The sequence below is a fragment of the Anser cygnoides genome, chromosome 2, assembly GCF_040182565.1.
Source record: "Anser cygnoides isolate HZ-2024a breed goose chromosome 2, Taihu_goose_T2T_genome, whole genome shotgun sequence".
Classification (NCBI taxonomy): domain Eukaryota; kingdom Metazoa; phylum Chordata; class Aves; order Anseriformes; family Anatidae; genus Anser; species Anser cygnoides.
In genome coordinates, this window is record NC_089874.1 from 82765197 (window position 1) to 82782302 (window position 17106).

The 17106-nt window shown below is 41.0% G+C and overlaps 1 protein-coding gene across 1 annotated transcript in view; it reads left to right on the top strand.

The window, feature by feature from the left end:
• The window catches only part of PHLPP1 (PH domain and leucine rich repeat protein phosphatase 1), a 132167-nt gene that overhangs the window by 108005 nt on the left and 7056 nt on the right, over nt 1–17106 (top strand). Inside the window, exons 11-14 of the mRNA XM_066992533.1 lie at nt 7168–7368; nt 8354–8516; nt 12863–12993; nt 16459–16563. Of these exons, the coding sequence (XP_066848634.1) occupies nt 7168–7368; nt 8354–8516; nt 12863–12993; nt 16459–16563 (600 nt within the window). The remainder of the gene's footprint in view (nt 1–7167; nt 7369–8353; nt 8517–12862; nt 12994–16458; nt 16564–17106) is intronic.

Genomic DNA, 17106 nt, shown 5'->3' on the forward strand with positions numbered 1-17106 from the left:
AGTAAGATTCAGAAAGCTACTGGCATCTGAGAAAGCAAAGAGAGCAATACTTCTGTAAATTTATTTACAAGTTGTACGTCTTGAATGCAGATTAGTGCAATTCTGGCAGAGAGAACCTGGATAAAAATTCTTGGGCTGCAACTCACCTTTTTAAAATGAGCTACAAAACTGTAGACAGCTTTTCTTCCCCCCTCCCCTCCCCCCTTTTTTCATGATGCCAAAAGGAACAAGCACAGGCTAAAACTAGAATTGGGGCTAGACTTTCAGAAGTTGGCAAAATGTTGGCTGAAAAGAGGTAGAATCTAAAACCTGCTTTGAATAGTGTATTAAATGGCTGCTTCCGACTTGCAGATGGGAAAAATCTCCACCTTTGACATGATGCAGCTTCCAAGCAGTGCAGGGAATGTGTTTAAACTTTTCTACAGGTGTTAACAAAACAAGAGGTGAACACAGCTTCCCATTCTGGGATTTCATCACGGCTGCAGCCTCCCTCGTTTGTGATGATAACAGAAGCAGTTAGCTTGTGGAGCTTTCCCATGTCGCCTACCCTGTTACTGCTTTGGAAGACTTGGCTTAAAAACAGTTTGTCCATGCTGGTGCTCCTATTCCTGCTGCAAAAGTGATACCCGTGAAGGAAAATAGCAGTCCACAATGAAAGAGTTTTTAAGTTTGGAATTTTCTACCGCAAACATTTTTTCCTTCACTTTGCTTTCAAATGTTTACTTCTGTCAGGAGCTATGGGTCTGGGCTGGGGAAAGGTGTTTAGGGCTTTTGTTTGTTTGTTTTTTAGGAAAGGTAAAATGTTTCTCTTCTCAAAGCATTCCCTGGGAAGCATAATCTGTGCTGCCAGACATGTGAAGAGAACTGGGTTCCCTGAGCAGTCTGCCATGGTCTTTTTCCAGTGTGTAATGTTGGACAAATCACTTTACAAAACCCTTATCTCTCCATAAAATGACTTATCTTCTGCAACATGAAAAAATTAGTTTATTTTGGGGGAAATGTACTCAAGTCTATGCAGTTGGCAGATGATAATCGTGTCTCAATATGAAGTCTCACATTGTGAATTATAAACGCTTTCTCCTTCTCAGTCCTGAATATTTAACTATGTGTCTCTGAAGTGCATTGGGCAAATGTCAGTGCAAACACTGGTGAGCTTTGACATCTAGAAGACCCGAGAAAGGCAGGGAAACCAGGGCATTGGTGCGCATAGAGGGAATATCACTTTCACCAAAACAACAACAAAAAAAAAAACCTGAAAAACCTCTCTGTTCTCTTCATAAAATGTATGGACATCAGTTTTTCTCTCTTAATCCTTCAAAGACAATTAAAAAGTTTGATTCTCTGATGAAGAGTATAATTTACAGTTACTTTGTCTGCTTTTTTATTTTTCTTCTGTTTTAAACTGTTATTTGAGAAGAAATGGAGGACTTTCTGTGAAACATTGCTCTGACCAAGACTGAACTTGGTTCTGTTTATTCTGCTGAAAGTATGCACATCTTGATCATGTTAGCAAGGATTTCTCTTGTTGGGTGGGGATTTTCTTGGCAAGACGAGCGCCACAGAGACAGCCAGATAATCTGTTCATTTTTCATTACCAGATGCTGCGAAAATAGAGAACTCATGCAAGTGCTATAGCTGATGGGAAAAACTCCCAAGCAGAGTCCTTAACCTTTCTTTTTTTTTTTTTGCACACCTGCAACCCCACAGCCTTTTGTTTCTACTCGCTGCTTCATTTGTTGTGTTGGCAGATGCCTTTCCCACCCTCTCCAGTTCTCATACAGCCTTTTTGGTGCCTTCCTCGACCAGCTTGCAGCAAAACTAACAGTGTAAGGCCATGAAAGCAGTTCTACAAAATGTCCTTCAGATAAGATGGGCAGGCATTTAAGAGCTTCGCTGAGTTCAGTAGAAAAACAGTGGCAGTGGGTCAGGTGGGTTTAAAAGTGGAGAGACAGTGATGAAGGTCAAGGGTTTTGCTTCTTGCCTAAACTTCCTTTCCAGTTGCTGTGAATGTTGTAGCTATAGGCAGACCTTTAAAAGAGCCCCTGGCTTATTTAAAGCAGTTATATGGTGAAGATGTGTAACTGTGATCTGCCTGGATTAAATCTTGAGCTTTCTGTTGGTTTGTGGTGTCTGGCAGTGGCTAGCTGTGGAGGCTAAGCCAGTGTCAGGTATTCAGAGCCCATCCTCTGGGCTCTTTTCTGCATGATTCTTGTTTTCAGCTTTGTTCAGCTGTTCTTACCTGTTTTGATTTTGTTGTTGGTGGTGGTTTTGATCTGTTGTTTTTGTTTGTTTTTGTTTTTTTTTTTTTGCCGGAGTTCTGGAAAGTGACCCAGTTAAACTTGTTTGATATTTGCCATTTCCACCCACTGTGGCTGCTGCCTTTTTATGCAAGTACTCGTACATATCGTGGATACAACAAAAGTGAGAGAGGAAACAAATTCAAATGAATGCAAAGAGTGTTTGACGCACGTACTTTGGTTGCAGAAATGCTTACCTGCAGTTGTTTCATTGTTGGTAGGTCAGGGTTTGCAAGCAGATATATTAGAAACTGGGGATGTCTCAGTTAATGAAACAGCTGAAGATAGGTTAGAAAGTAAGAGCTGAGGTGGCAAAAGCAGTCAAATGTAGTTGGCTTGCTTTTTTGGCAGTTCATCAACAGGAAGGGGATTCACTTGAGTGTTTTTGTCCTTTTTTTTTTTAAGGAGCAGAAGTTCTTTGCATTGGTTTGCAAAACTTCCTTGGTCATTTTTTCCCCCCAGACACACCAATCAAGGTTTCTTCTCACACACTACTGCAATCGTAAATTATTTCAGGATTAGGCGATGAGAAATTGAGGGCATGTCTCTGCAGAAGGGACTGAAGAAGAAATTTTCTGTTTTGATTGCTCTGTGCTGATGGAGATCTTGGGGCACAGGCCAAGCTGAAGACTTTGATTTCTGCACGTATTTTATTTTACAGCTGCAACGTTCTTTCCAACATTTATCACTGTTTTTAAGCTAAGCTCAGTGGTTTTGACTTGCTGTTGCTTGGTCATTGGATACAGTTTTCTGTGTTGTTCTTACTAAAGTTGAACATTTGTAAGCATTTTGGAGTACTTAAATTATTCCTGTGGTGGCTGTGCCTTAATGGCAAGCCAAGTTTGCCAAGCTACCTCAGAAGATGTTGAGGAATTGGGAGATGCTATATAAGTGAGACCTAACAATTGGCTATATTTAGCCTTTGTGTGTGCTGGAGGTAGACATCGGTGTTAAAGGGAAAAAAGAATATTTTGAACCTTTTGCAATTTACCATAGATTTTCTTCCTCTGCTTTTGGAAGTTCAAATTCAGTTCAGAGTCCTCTGGATTTAAATAGGGAAGGCATGTGAATGCTGCATGCATATTAGGTCTGTTTTGTTGAATTAGATCCATGCCCTTGATTTTAGTGTATTCTTTGGGACAGTCTTTATTTTCTTCTTGGAGAAGTTAAGTCTAGCAAGGGATTTTATTTTAATACCCCGTAAAACTGAAGGTGACTTATTCCAGCCAGAGTTCAATGTTTATGTTATTACTCCAGAGGAGAATTTGCACCTTGTCAAAGCTGACGAATTCGGGCATCTTCCTGCCAATGCTTTTCTTTCTTTCTTAATCCCTGACACTCTTCTAGTACTTGTTAATTCATGCTCCCCTTGCTATATTATACTCTGGTATGTGCATGGGCTGCTGAATTCAGGTTTTTGTAGTGATGCTGTACTTTTTTCATGAGCTTGTGGTATAGTGTGTGGGTGGAATTGGAAGGGGAAACAATTAATTTTGGACTGAGCTTTAATACTTGACATTCTGCTTCCATCTGATAAGCAATACGAGTGGGATATCTTCAAGGAACATGAATCAGTTAAGGTCCATGCACAAGAGAGATGGGAACAATTGTGCCCAAGTAAATTTCCTCTCCTCCAGAGGGCATTTGTAAGATGCGCCTTCTGAGCTGACGGCTGGCACAGTGCATGAGGGTGAAGAAACAGGGGAGTGGAAATAACCCAGTGGAGGACTTTTGTGTTAAATCAGAGGGAAAAACTGATGGGCAAGTATAGATTTTTTGGACAGAAGAATCTAGCATAGAATCAACAAAGCTTTATGCAGCAGCAATCTGCTAGTTCATTCTGTTCTGTGCCCAGAGAATGGTGTCTCTTTTTTAATCCAAAGAATATATTGAAAAAAGGATCTTTGAGAGGTTGTTTTTTTTTTACCATTTTTAATGTAACAGCTGGTCAAAAGGAACATGTAAATAAGCAGCATACTCTTTTCTCAAAAGATAGCTGATATCATTAGAATTAAGCTACAGATGGAGATTACTATGTGACTATCCTGAATCTGGGTGCTGTGTGGCTGTGAGTGTGCACATGGAGGTGTTTGCTAGGCGTGGTGAGGGTGAGGTACCCTGCTACCACAGGGTTCCCATCCTAGACTGCTGGCAAGATGTTGCTAGCCACCTAAGCATTGTTAACATCACGGCACTAAACGGTAGGTCAGGATGCTGGGGATTTATTTCCTGTATTTTCATATCACTCTCTGGAAGATTTGGCAAAAGGTGGGGAGGTGGAAGGATACAGGGCAACAACTAACCTCTCTGCTTTCCCCATTGGAAAATGTGTGTTCAAAACCTGTTTTTGGCAGGAATATGCAAATTTCAACCACTTTTAATGCCAGTGAAGGGGACAGCTTAAGAATTCTTGTTGTATTCTACCAATGTTGAAAATCTATTAGAAACGGAACACTTCTTGATTAATTTTTCTTTTGGATTTAGGATGACTTCTGTATAGTAGATTGTATCATATAGTGGATTGTATCAATGTCAGCATTATCAGAACAATATACATTTTCTTGAAGACTTCATCTGTGTTTTGGACTAGCTGTATTTGAGCAAACCTAAATTCTTTTGTGCATTAAGAACCTCATAGCCATAGGATCCTCTATAGGTTATCCGTTAGGCTCCATTTGGTAATTAAAGGAAGGTATCTGTGAACCACTGCAATTTATTCTGCTGCATCCTACAGGAACATAAGGAAAATACACATTTCCTCTTCAAGTGGAAGATGTCTTTGGTGTTTTGCTGTTACGTTCTCATCCCTGTCATATTCCTGGGAAAGGCTTCCCTGCAGCCTTAAGCCTTTTTATTACTTAAACCTTTCCAGACTGAGCTGAAGATGACCATTTTATACTATGAGCAGTACAAAAGGCACCGTGGCTTTAATGTTAATGAAAGTGCCTTTTTGTGGAGAGAGAGAGATTGTCGTGGATATTAGAATGAAGTTGCCCAAGTAATAATTGTCTATACTTTAGCAATAGGTGTGCTTGCTGGTGTGTAATTAAGTACAGGAACTGATGTGGTATGCTTCAGTTTAATAATCCAACTTTGAAAGCGCTTAATATATTTTTAGTTTATACCTGAAGGGCAAAACTGAGCAGCCTCTTTTTTAGAATAAGTAAATAATGTTAAAAACCCTTTCAAATGCTTATTCCCTTCTCTATTAATCCTCCCTCTCCTCCCCTCCTCCTCTGGAGTTTTACCACCCTTGTGAATAATGAATGAGCCTCAGGATTAAACTGTTTCTCCGTAGTGGACTCCTCGGTCTGTGTAGAACAGCTAACCTAGTTTCAGTTCTGTGCAGTGCTGAGAGATTTTTGCTTCTAATGGAAATATTTTTAAATCCTTTGACATCCCATGTGACTTCTCTGTAGCATGCCTGACCCTTATTTGCTGCTGAGCAAGTTGCAACCAGCTGCAACTCATGCAAATCCATCTCATTCATTAGCAGACCTTAAAGGTCAGCATGAATTCCCGTGCACTTAGGCGAAGCGAGGGAAGAGCCATCAATATTTTATCACTTTCTCTTAAGATCGATGACAAGAACGCACATGCCTTTTGTGTCCTGATCGCTGGCGTTACAGGTTTCAGCCAGCTCATTTCTGAGTCCTGTGTCTTGAATGCAACTGTGACTGTTGCAGCTGCCTTTTGCTGTTGGTTGGTAGGAGCAGTACAGCCTGATTTCAACACGCTCACTGCAGGCTGGCAGCCACACATTTACTGCTGTACCACAAGTTCTCTAAGGCAGCCTTCTCTGAAACGGGGAGGAAGGAAGAGAGATCTTAATTCTCTTGAAAAGACATGGCCAGTTGGTTACTAAAGGCTAAATGGCCTTATTTTTCCATTTCTTTGGAATTGCCTGTTCTAGCCCTTGAGACGCTAACAGCGTGCATCCTTCCAGAAGTTCTGCAGTCACAAAACTCCCTTAAAGGAACGTGAATCGTCTGTGCAGAATGTCACCGGCTAGAGTGGGCAGTGCCTATTCTTCAGCAGGTCTTGTTCCCACCCTGGCAAGGATCCTCTGAGGGAGAAAGAGTAACTTCATTTCTATGCATCTTCAGTCCTTGCTGCTTGTAGTGGAGTAGCAGAAAATATTGACAAGGGCTTCTGCTAGGGGAAGGACACTCAGGATCTATAGAGAGATCTGGCTAGCTTGCTGCATAGGTCAGCAAGCATCTAACTTCTTTAATTTAATTGAGCATTGGCTCTGTTTCTCTTTAAAACATAAGAGGTAAATTACTGCTTGGGTCTCCGGGTGTGGTTTGTTGTGTGTGATCGGTATGTCTTTAGCTGTCCAAATATTCACAGAGAACTTTTTCATATTTTGTAGATGTTTTCAGGCCTGCAGGTTAAAACAAACAAACAAAAACTCTCTGTATCCTAGCCAGTATTTAAAGTACTGAAAAATTGGCTGGCTTTTTTACCAGTGACTTTTTTTAGTTATTTGAAGGGCAGCTATGCTCTCATGGTTCATTGATAATGAGTTCAGAATTCATTTTTATGTGGAACAAATACGGAAATGACGTGGTTTGTTATTGCTGTTAGCTGTAGGTACTTCTGTAGTAATGTCAGCAGTATGAGGTTTTCATAAAAGGACAGAGGCATTTTGACATAATTATTTTGCTGATTTTATGTTCATAGAAATCGGTTAATTTAAAAATGGGATCAGAAGTTTTGTTTGTATGATACTAGACTTCTGGTCTTTCTGTCCATCATTGTGCTTTTGATCTTTATAACTATCTTATAAACAGAAATTTTATTTATACTTTTAGACAAAACCTGCAGGATGTTTCACTGAACTCCCTTATGCAACATTTCTTTGCAGCCTGAGATTTCTTAATGCCTCTGCCAACAAACTGGAAATGCTCCCTCCAGCCACTCTTTCCGAAGAGACCCATAGCATCTTACAGGAGTTGTATCTGACCAATAACAACCTCACAGATAAATGCGTACCCTTGCTAACAGGCCATCCCCACCTAAAAATCTTGCACATGGCCTACAATCGCCTACAGAGCTTCCCTGCAAGGTAAGTAACTGGTTTTACTGCCGCTGGCCCACCAGTGGGCCGTGTGAAATATTTTCACAGTGAGAACTAAGTTGCACAGAAATCTGGCGGCGCAGGTTGTATTTTGAATGTAGTGATATTGGGTGGATGCATCTGCTCTGCCCTGTTGCACATTGCTACCCTCTCTTGCATTGCACAGCGTTTGTTGGTGCCTTCTGATTGCACTTGGAATTCTTTTCAGCTAGACTAATGTAGCATGGCTACAGTATGCTTCTGAAGTCAATCAAGGAGATCTGTTTTTCCCAGTTTGGTCACTTTGCTCACACCTGATGGACTTCTCCTTACAGGAGATTTGTAAGCATAACAGTCTGAAAATGTCCTTCGGCAGTGGACTAAGCTACACTGGGAAAAAATCCTCTCTCTCCCAAAGGAGATTCTCCCTTGGCAGCAATTTAGATGAACTACTGTACTTTCAATTCACTCTGGTTTAATCAGAAATCTTTCAAGTGTAAGATGTGCTGTAAAGCTGATGGGGTACAACCTTGGAAAGGAGATGCCAATAAATAAAGGAAGAGACATCTCTGTCCTTGTGGGATGTTCTGAGCAACTGGGCTTCAGTGGCAAGGAGAGATGGAGAGGGAGGGAGATGAATAACGGGGCTGGGGCTGAGCAGGATGCCAGAAGGTGGAGGGGAAATTCTGGGATGAAGTGGAAAGCTAGGGTTGGAAGAAAGGAGGAAAAAGTGAAAGCGAGCTGGTAAGCAGAAAGAATGTAGGCAAAATAAGTCACTTCAAAAGTAGAATTAACAAAAATTGGCAGAAGCAGCACAGATCTTGGTTCCACAGCTGTTAGCATCTGACGGGAGGAGAGGTGACAAGCACTGCTGTGAACAAGGGCCAAAGTCTGCCGTTGTATTTTCTTAAAATCATGAAAACCACTGCTCTTATCACCATTTCAAAATAAAACACGTATGCATATTAACAGCAAATTTCTCAAACTCTTGTAGTAAAATGGCCAAGCTGGAAGAGTTGGAGGAAATTGATATTAGTGGGAACAAACTGAAAGCCATTCCAACAACCATCATGAACTGTAGACGCATGCATACTGTAATTGCTCATTCCAACTGCATCGAAGTCTTCCCAGAAGTCATGCAGCTGTCTGAAATAAAGGTAAGACATGAATGTGCTGTGAAAGATGCAAAGTAATGCATGCTTTACCAATTCTGTTCTCCCCTCAGGTCTGTCATTGCTGCAGGATAGTATATTCTCAAAAATCGTGGAGATCTGACAGCTGCTTTTTTGCCTGAGGTCATATGTAAAGCATTCACCCCTGTGCTGCCTCATAGTGGAAGGGAGGAAGGTCCTCAAAATCTGATTTTTACACTCACCTTCACCACATCCCACTTTCTTTGCCAAATAAGTGCTAATCGTCTTCCTGTGGCAGTCTGTTATGATACGACTTAAACATTTGCCAAGAGCTATACACAATTAACTCTTGCTGCCTTGGCAGTTGGTTAATTCTGTAGGAATGGACTTTGTTTTCAGCATGTGTTTAAAAACTGCTGAAGCTGCAAAATAGGATAGGCCTTGGGGACAGAGATAAATTCCAGGAGCGCAGGATTTGAGTAGTTAGGCAAGCTACTTCAGTTTTCCTAATTGCAGTCATATTTTGCACAACTGGAGGAACGCTTAATCCGTCTCTTGTGTGTGTTACCAGAAATAATTCTGAGCTTTTCCTGACAGTTCTTTTTTGTGAGACACGTTCTTTGCTTGACCATGCCGAGAGCAATACCGCTTACCTTTTGTAAATTAAGTTTGTGTCCCTCCTGGCCACAATGCAGAATATTTCTGATTGCATGCTATTTCCACTGCTTGGAGCTGGGAGATGGTTAACTCACAGCGTACGAATCTTGTGGTACGATCAAAAAAACTATCTTTCATTCCCTGTGTTTGAGAACTGATTACCTATTCATGGGATCAAAACAACTTGTGTCCTTTGCACACTCTGCAGAGTCAAAAGGCTAAGTTCCCAGCTTGGTCTCTGTGCTACAGTGTCTGGGGTCATGCAGAGCAGCAGGAGGAATACTTTTTTTGGACAGTGAGTACACGTAAAGATGAGCTTTGTGGTTTTAGCCAGGAAATCTCAAACAAACTTGTGGCTTTTTGAATACTCCTCCCTCTTCGGAACAATGGCCAGAGGAAACTGAGGGCCATTTAGAATCGATTAGAAGTAAAGCTTTTCTTCTTAGAGGAAGAATTGGGGTGGGGGAGTGAGGCTCTGCACAGTAAACATTTCTTTAAAATATGAGGGCATTTTTAACCAAAAAAGGAGGATAATGTAAACGTGGATAACGAATAAGCAACTTTCTCCTTTTTGTTCTCACATCTTGGGGATAGCTGAATGTTTTGGTTTTTTTTTTTTTTTAGAAGTAGCAGTATTTAGAGTGCCTCTCTGTTACAAAGCTTAGCAGAAAAATGTTCATGGAAGACCTGGTGGTTTTTCTTCCTAATGGCTCCCAACAGTTATTTAGTTCTTTCTAGCAAAAGAAAAAAGGCATGGGTGTCATTAACTGTTTTGCAACTGGAGGAATAGTGTGCATGTCTTCATCAGAGAGGTTCCAGTGCTCTAGGGCTTCACCTTTGTGGAAAGAAAATGTCTCGTCAGTACCCACGTCTGGTTTTGACTTAGGTGAAACTTAGGAGTTCATACCGTTGCCAGATACCTGTGCCGTAGCCTTGGTGGGCACAGGGCGTCTTCTGGCCTCTTGGAGATTTCTCTGGGTCAGGGCTTGGAGCTTGTACAGCCTGGCTTTATCCATTACTAAGCGTGACTGGAGGTCCTCCTTGGATGTCTGAAAGCATTCAAAATGTGCCAAAGCAAGGTAAGAAACTGGAATTTGAGGTAGGGGTTGGTAGTTCGGTGAAATAAGCTTGCTTGTAGCAAAGCACAGAGTTGCAGTCTCATGCCAGTGATTGTCATACTTGATCATTAATCTTAATTGAGGTGGCATTCATATATTCTAAACTTCTTGGTAAACTGTTACCTGAGGTAATAGCTGCTCTGCTTTGTATTTAATTAGCCTGAGAGGGTGACATAGTACATTTTTTGAGTCAGTGATACTGGAACAGTTAGTAGTGGCAGTTACGATGTCTGAAATAATTTCAGAAGGAAGGCTAATATAAGAGATGATGCTTTTGTACTTAGAGTAACTTCAGGATTTCTAAGCACAAGGTCATTTTAGTGATACAGTTGTTTCTGAGCTGATTTTACACGCTACAGTTAAGGCTACAGAAGTTTTGTGGTGTTCTGTGCGTTAAAAAGCCCAGCGGATATCCCTGAGATAACTTGTGTGATACATTTTTAAAATTTTTCCCTAAAAATAAATTTTGAAAAGGCTGTTTTGTGTACATTCTTGTGTATTAAAAGATATTACGGGTACAAAGTGAACCAAGAAGATCTGGTAGCAATAGCATCTTAAGGCTGAAGTTCTCAGTATTTGATAGTTTTTCTCCTAGTTCGGTGAGTTTTGATACGCCCACCTTCAGTCTCAACTGGAGATAACTCAAGCCTCTGTCAGCTACAGACAGGACAGTTGCAATGCCATAAATGCAGCGTAAGCAAATGCTGAATATTAAACTCTGTCCACCACCTGGTCTGTGTCCTGTGTGCAGTTGCAGTTCTTCTTCTGGTGCTGCCTGGGTGGGGCTAGCCAGCTTACATTAAAATGACGCACAAGGAAATCAGGACCGGTTAGGAAATAGGCTTTCCTGCTTGCCTGGGGAGTAGAATACGGACTAAATTTAACATAGGTATACAGAAAGTCCCTGCTAACCTATTCTTCAAGCGGTACAAATGAAACCTGAGAAACCCTGACCTGATGAATAAGCTGTATTCCCTAGTACCTAGGAACCGAGGGATCTGCTCTAGACTGTTGCTGCCCTCAGCATATTGGGCATCTACTGAGAGCAATGAGATGATTTTACTGATTTTGTGCTCCTTATTCCAGCATTCTCTTACATCAAATTTGCAATGGCATTGGGGTGTTGAACCCAGCAAGGCCTGCTGTTAGCTTTGTTAATCTGAGAAGTAATTACTGCCTCTCTGGAAGCAGCAAGAAGTAGTGCAGAAGAAAAAACAACTCGCTGGAATAACTCTTCTGTTAAGCTGTCTACTGTTTAGTTTGTATGATGGATTTAAATTCTGATTTCTTTATCAGGCTTAGGTAATGTCAGCAGTTTGTTCTTCCTAGATAATGAGGCCTCCATAGCAGACGATGTTAGGATTCAAGATGTGGTCATTATCTGCATTGCATATATATAATCAAGTGTTAGATTTTTCTTTTCCAAATTTTACTAGGTTATCTTATGTCTTCCTCCAGCTCAGGACCATATGTCTTTGAATATACATAGAAAAATAAGTCTCTTGCTTGTATCAATGGAAATTACATATTGATCAAAACATGCAGCTAGGAAAGTTGTTCCCCCCCCCACCCCCTCCCGCAACCTACCCTAGCTGTTCAGACTTTGGTTCTACTAGAATTTTTGAAGTCTCTTTTCTTTCAGGGCTGAAAATAAGAAACTCCTTTCTGAAGTATGTGGATAATTCTTCTGTCCTCAGTTAAATATCAAGCTGTTCATGCTCTAATTTTTTTTTACTGTTTTTGGTATATGCTATACCTGTGGTCCTGTAATAGGGTTTGAAGAGTTGTTTTCTCTAAAATGTCGTGGTTTTGTGTACTGACTTTCGTCTGGATATGCAGCTTTAACTATGTTTGGCTTGGGATTTTGTCATTCTAGGGCACTTGTTCTAGCTAATTTGTGCTTAGCTGGAGGATAGCCAGCATGTTTTTCTGCTGGTTTAGTATCTCATTTTCTCTGAAATATTTCAGCTTTAGTTTTTTTACTTATTTTAATTCAGATTTAAATATGAATCCTTCTAAGATAATACAAATTAAAACCGTATTGAAAACTGCTCTGATATTTCTTTCCTTTTCCTCCCTCTACTCCTCCCTGCCCTGTGCATTTATAAGTGCTTATTTTTGATATCCCTCAGTAAGTATCAAATTCCTGAGTGTGTTTATACTTGTGCTGGCTTATATGGACTTCAGAGGAGGGACTGCTGTGATAGTGCCTTAGAATCCCTAGCCTCATTTTTGTTTCCTTTATCTGTTAAAAGGCTGGCAACTGTTTTCATCAGTAACATTTTTTCTTTAATACTTATTTGTTAATGAAAGTAGTGACCATCTTTCTGTCTGCAAAGAGCAGACAAACCTTACTGGTTTTGCAGCATGATTACACCTGGCTAGAAATGGAAATGGGATGAACATACTTCTAGGTGTCCCAGACATCTGTGAAGAAGGCTAAATGCCAGTGAAGAACCACTTACTTAAATGAATAATTTTAGGTTTTGGCTGCAGGCTCCCTTATTCATGAAATGTGCATTACTACATTTAATCACGGTTTGATCTTAATGACATCTGAATTCTCTTGCTTATTTAGTTGCTTTCTTTTTGCAGTGTGTGGATCTAAGCTGCAACGAACTGAGTGAAATCACGTTGCCTGAAAACCTGCCTCCAAAACTGCAAGAGCTGGACCTGACTGGAAATCCCAGACTAGCCTTGGATCACAAAACCCTGGAGCTGCTGAAGTAAGTTAATTTACAGAGTAGAGAGGGTGCAGAATGACTCCTGTCATTAATATGTGACAATATACAGAAGTGTAGTTTTGCTCAAGACATGTGACTCCTTGTTGACAGTGGATCAAAAAATAAGACTGTACAGTTCAGAAATTAACACTCATCCTTGTTAAAGAGCATGACTAACCTACTTCAGTGCGGTTGCTTTCAGCTCTAACTCCTGAAGGGGTCTGTTGGGCCAGTTGGATCTCCGTTTTACTTCTGACATTAGATTCAACCAAAATGTTCCACTGTTGAGATGCCAATAGCTGCTTATTTTTTTCTTACATTCATCTGTGAACTTCATTCACTGTGATCCTTGTTACCTCTTCACGTAACATTTTTTGTTATCCATCATACCTCTCTGCTTTTGTCCTTTTTTCTTTTTTTGCATATTAAAACATGTCCTGAAGGCTTGCATCTCCCACTCTGCTTGCAGCAAAGCCAGTTACCTAGCTTTGAGATGCTCTGTTTCCTTCCTGTCTGCCTGTTTGTTTCCTGCTCCATGACTCAAGTGCCATCCATAACTGAAATACACCAAGTGCCTTCTGCTGCCTCCCGTAGTGTGTTGTGATATTGTTGCAGTCAAACAGATAATCTGTGGATAGCGGTGCTGCCTTAAGCCTTTCTTATTTCCTGGAGGGAACTGCACCAGCTCTGAGTTTCATTCTGAGTCCCTTTGATGCTTAAATACTGAGTGATTCCAAGAAGGGCTGATATCCTTCCAAGGGCTGAGCAGTTGCTTCATGTGGTTTGCTTTTAAATGGTTAAGATCTGGCACTGAAGTATTAAATCTCATCTGTTGTGAAAGCAAGGGAATCTTGGTGTGAGTTTGCTTTTAGCTTGAATCAATGGATATTGTAAAATTTAAATGGAAATGTGAATAATGAGTTTTTACAGATAGAAAGCAAGAGTCTGTTTCACAGCATACAAGGAGGAAAAAAAGCAGGAGGGGTGTTTGTCTTTTTTAAGAGCTGCTGATTGTGTGTAGGAAACCTTCCTGAAGAAGCAGTGTGTAATGCTGCTCTGATTTGTAGAGTGTGTGTGTCTTTATATAAAAAATCAAAGCTAACTGAATGGCACCTGAACTTAAAGTGAAAGATCAGCTTTTCATGCTGTATGACCAGCAGACAAGGCAGGCAAACTAATCTCTTGCCCATTCAATATTCAGGCTTCATGCCTCATAGCAGTATTGCACAAATTTCAGTCCTAAGCAGTAGAAAAGTAGTGTTGCCCAGTGGCACGCTGTATTTTCACTGACATGTGCATTGTCTTTAATTCACAGAAAACTTTTTTCTTCTTGTATATGTTTTTTTTTAAATAAACAATTTCTTCTTACAATTTCAGGCCTATTCTCATCCTTGTAAATACTCTTTAGCTGTGGTCAGGACTTTCAGGTCTCCTTCAGGACTTCTTAGTGGTTGTCTCTATTGATACACTACAGTGACTTCCACAGTGTACTGCCACAACGGAATGTGAGGAAGGAGATGCTCCGTACATTTCTTTTTGTGGCAGGCACAAAAATACTTGTGCACTTGGTGCTTTTTATATCTTCCTTCTGCATGTGAAAGGCAGCTCTCCATCTGTGCCCTGGCAGGATTTAAGCTGGTAGTAGGTTAATATGTAGTCTCTGTTCTGCTGAGAAGAGTCCTGTCATGCATGCTTGCTTTTTTTCATATGTGTGGAGGTCTTAAGGGAGGCTTGCATGCTTACAAGAATGTTGCCAAGTGATTTATAGGATGTAAGAATTTCAGTAGCAATTATAATGAAAAAAGGAAAATCTGTGGTTGCTAGCTACTGTGAATTTTTGAGGAAAGAGCATCTGGTTCAATTATAAATTAGGAGGAAAGTAACCCATGCAGTATGGAAGCCCTAGCCCATCTTCCTTGTATAGGATGTGCTGCTGGATATCATTTCTTTCTGGGCGCATGGTCTAGTAGTGTAATTGTACCGCTGAGGAAGCTGAAGGCGATGCGCTGAGGTAGCTTTATTCACCACTGCTGGGAAGCGTTGAGGCATCTCCGGGTCCTTGACCTGCCCAGGAACAAGGGGTCAGTCAACCCAGTTAAAAAAGAAACAGAAAAAACCCTTTTGATCCAAGTTCCTTTGCCCTAGAGGATAAATGCCTTGTACAAGAAGCCTGTGAAGAAAGTGTCTTTGCTTGTGCATGCAGTGTTTTACATGACAAATTGAAAATCTCTGCTACTTTAGAACAGATCCAGTTTTCCAGTTTGATTCAAACTTCTTTTGTAATGCTCTTGGTGAGGTGTCTTCCTTATATTTGCCTCACAGAGGGCTGCAAAACCAAGGGCTTGAAACACCAATGGTTCTAACATTATTTATGTAATTTGTTTGCTTGTAATGTGCCCTAGCTGATGTATGTCCTGACTATTAGCATTAAAAGAAATCAATCTGGATGTGACAGTTCTTCAGGTTATTTGAGGAAGGCTGTGAAATGCGGAGAAGACTTTTTCTTGTGTGTTCAGGTCAGGTGGGGGGTTGGACAGAGAAAAAATGAATCCTCGGAGTGAACAGTTAGACCTTTCTGCCTGTGTCCTTTTATGATTCATTCAGTTCATGAAAGGTTTGGGTGCCTTTGAAGTTTCTGGAGCGTGTGGGGAGCTTGCTTTTGCTGCCTTTGGAAGAGAGCAGTGGGGAGCGCAGGGGAGGTCATTTCTCCCTACCAAAGCAGGGCTACGAAGAGAAGCACATAAACAGATAGGGTTGGTCCCTTTTTAAGTCTTTACTGTGCTATGTGAGATATTTGAAATTCAGGCTAAAGGCCATGTTGGTAGTAAATTGGAGGGTAGAGGATCAAGGGCCTCGGTAAAAACCGGACTGCAAAATTGCAGAAGGGCTGTGCTTGCTGCCTGGACTGCAGACCTGCTCTTGCAAGTCAGAGCAGCCCCAGGATAGAGCTGATGTCTGACTCGTGGGCATTTTCATGGAAGTCTGTTACTACATGTTGCTGTTTCTAAAGACTTTTTTTTTTTAATTTAGGGGATGGTGTGGCTCACAGAGTAGGTTTCATTAGAGTATAATGAAAAGAGCCCAGAGACTTACTCTTAACATGGGTGGGAGAGAGATGTAAGTTAGAAAATCACTCCCCATACCGGCTTCCATCAAGTCAGTGACAAATTTGCCTTGTATTCGCCCTGGGCCAGGGTGAAAATAAATAGCTCGGGGTGAGGGAAGGGAGAAGAAAAGCTGGGTAAGCAAAAGAGTGCAGCTGACACCCTCATAGAGGCTGTTATTTATTGCTTTTTTGTTCTTTGTGTACAGGCACATAAAAGTAAACCACTTTGGATGTCCTGCTTTTGAATGTGTTGCTAAAGAACTGGGAGGAAAAAAGCTTCTCTTTTTTCTATCTCTGTTTTATGCTGGATCATGTCAGTATGTTAATCCAGTGCATCTTTCCCTTTTCGTTTCTCTTTACAGCAATATCCGTTGTTTCAAGATCGACCAGCCCTCGGCTGGTGATGCTTCAGGAGCTCCAGCAGTGTGGAGTCATGGTTACACAGAAGCATCAGGAGTTAAGAACAAGTAAGACCTGGCGTTGTTTTTATTATACAAGCATCCTAGCAGCAGAGAGCCTCTATGCTGATACAAAGAAATCCTTTTTTTTTTTTTTTTTCAGTGAAAGTTTGGGGACGTTTTGGGCCTCACAAAGGCAGAGGCCATGCCATGACTCTATATTTGTATACTGGGCCCCTGCCTGGCTCTCAACTTTTTTCTTTGTTAGGAATGTTGCTAAGATACAAGTGTAACCGACACATTTTGTCTGTGCGAGCCTCCAGTACTTGCAAAAGATCTGAGTGTTTAAAAGCATTTTCCTCTTTGCAAAGCTTCTTTATCTTCAGCTAAAGGATGTTTACCAAGCAAAGCGGAGATACTAAAGGAAGAGGTAGAATGGCCAAAACTCTGAATATTCATAGTATGTGAAGCTTCTGTGACTAAGGCAGCACTTGACAAATAATGTACCAAGAGTCTGTGTCTCTGTGCTGGCAATGTGATGAATCTTTCTTTGTTCCCTAAATACCTCTTCAGAAATCTTCAGCTACCTAGGTTTCCCTAGCAAGTGCCAGC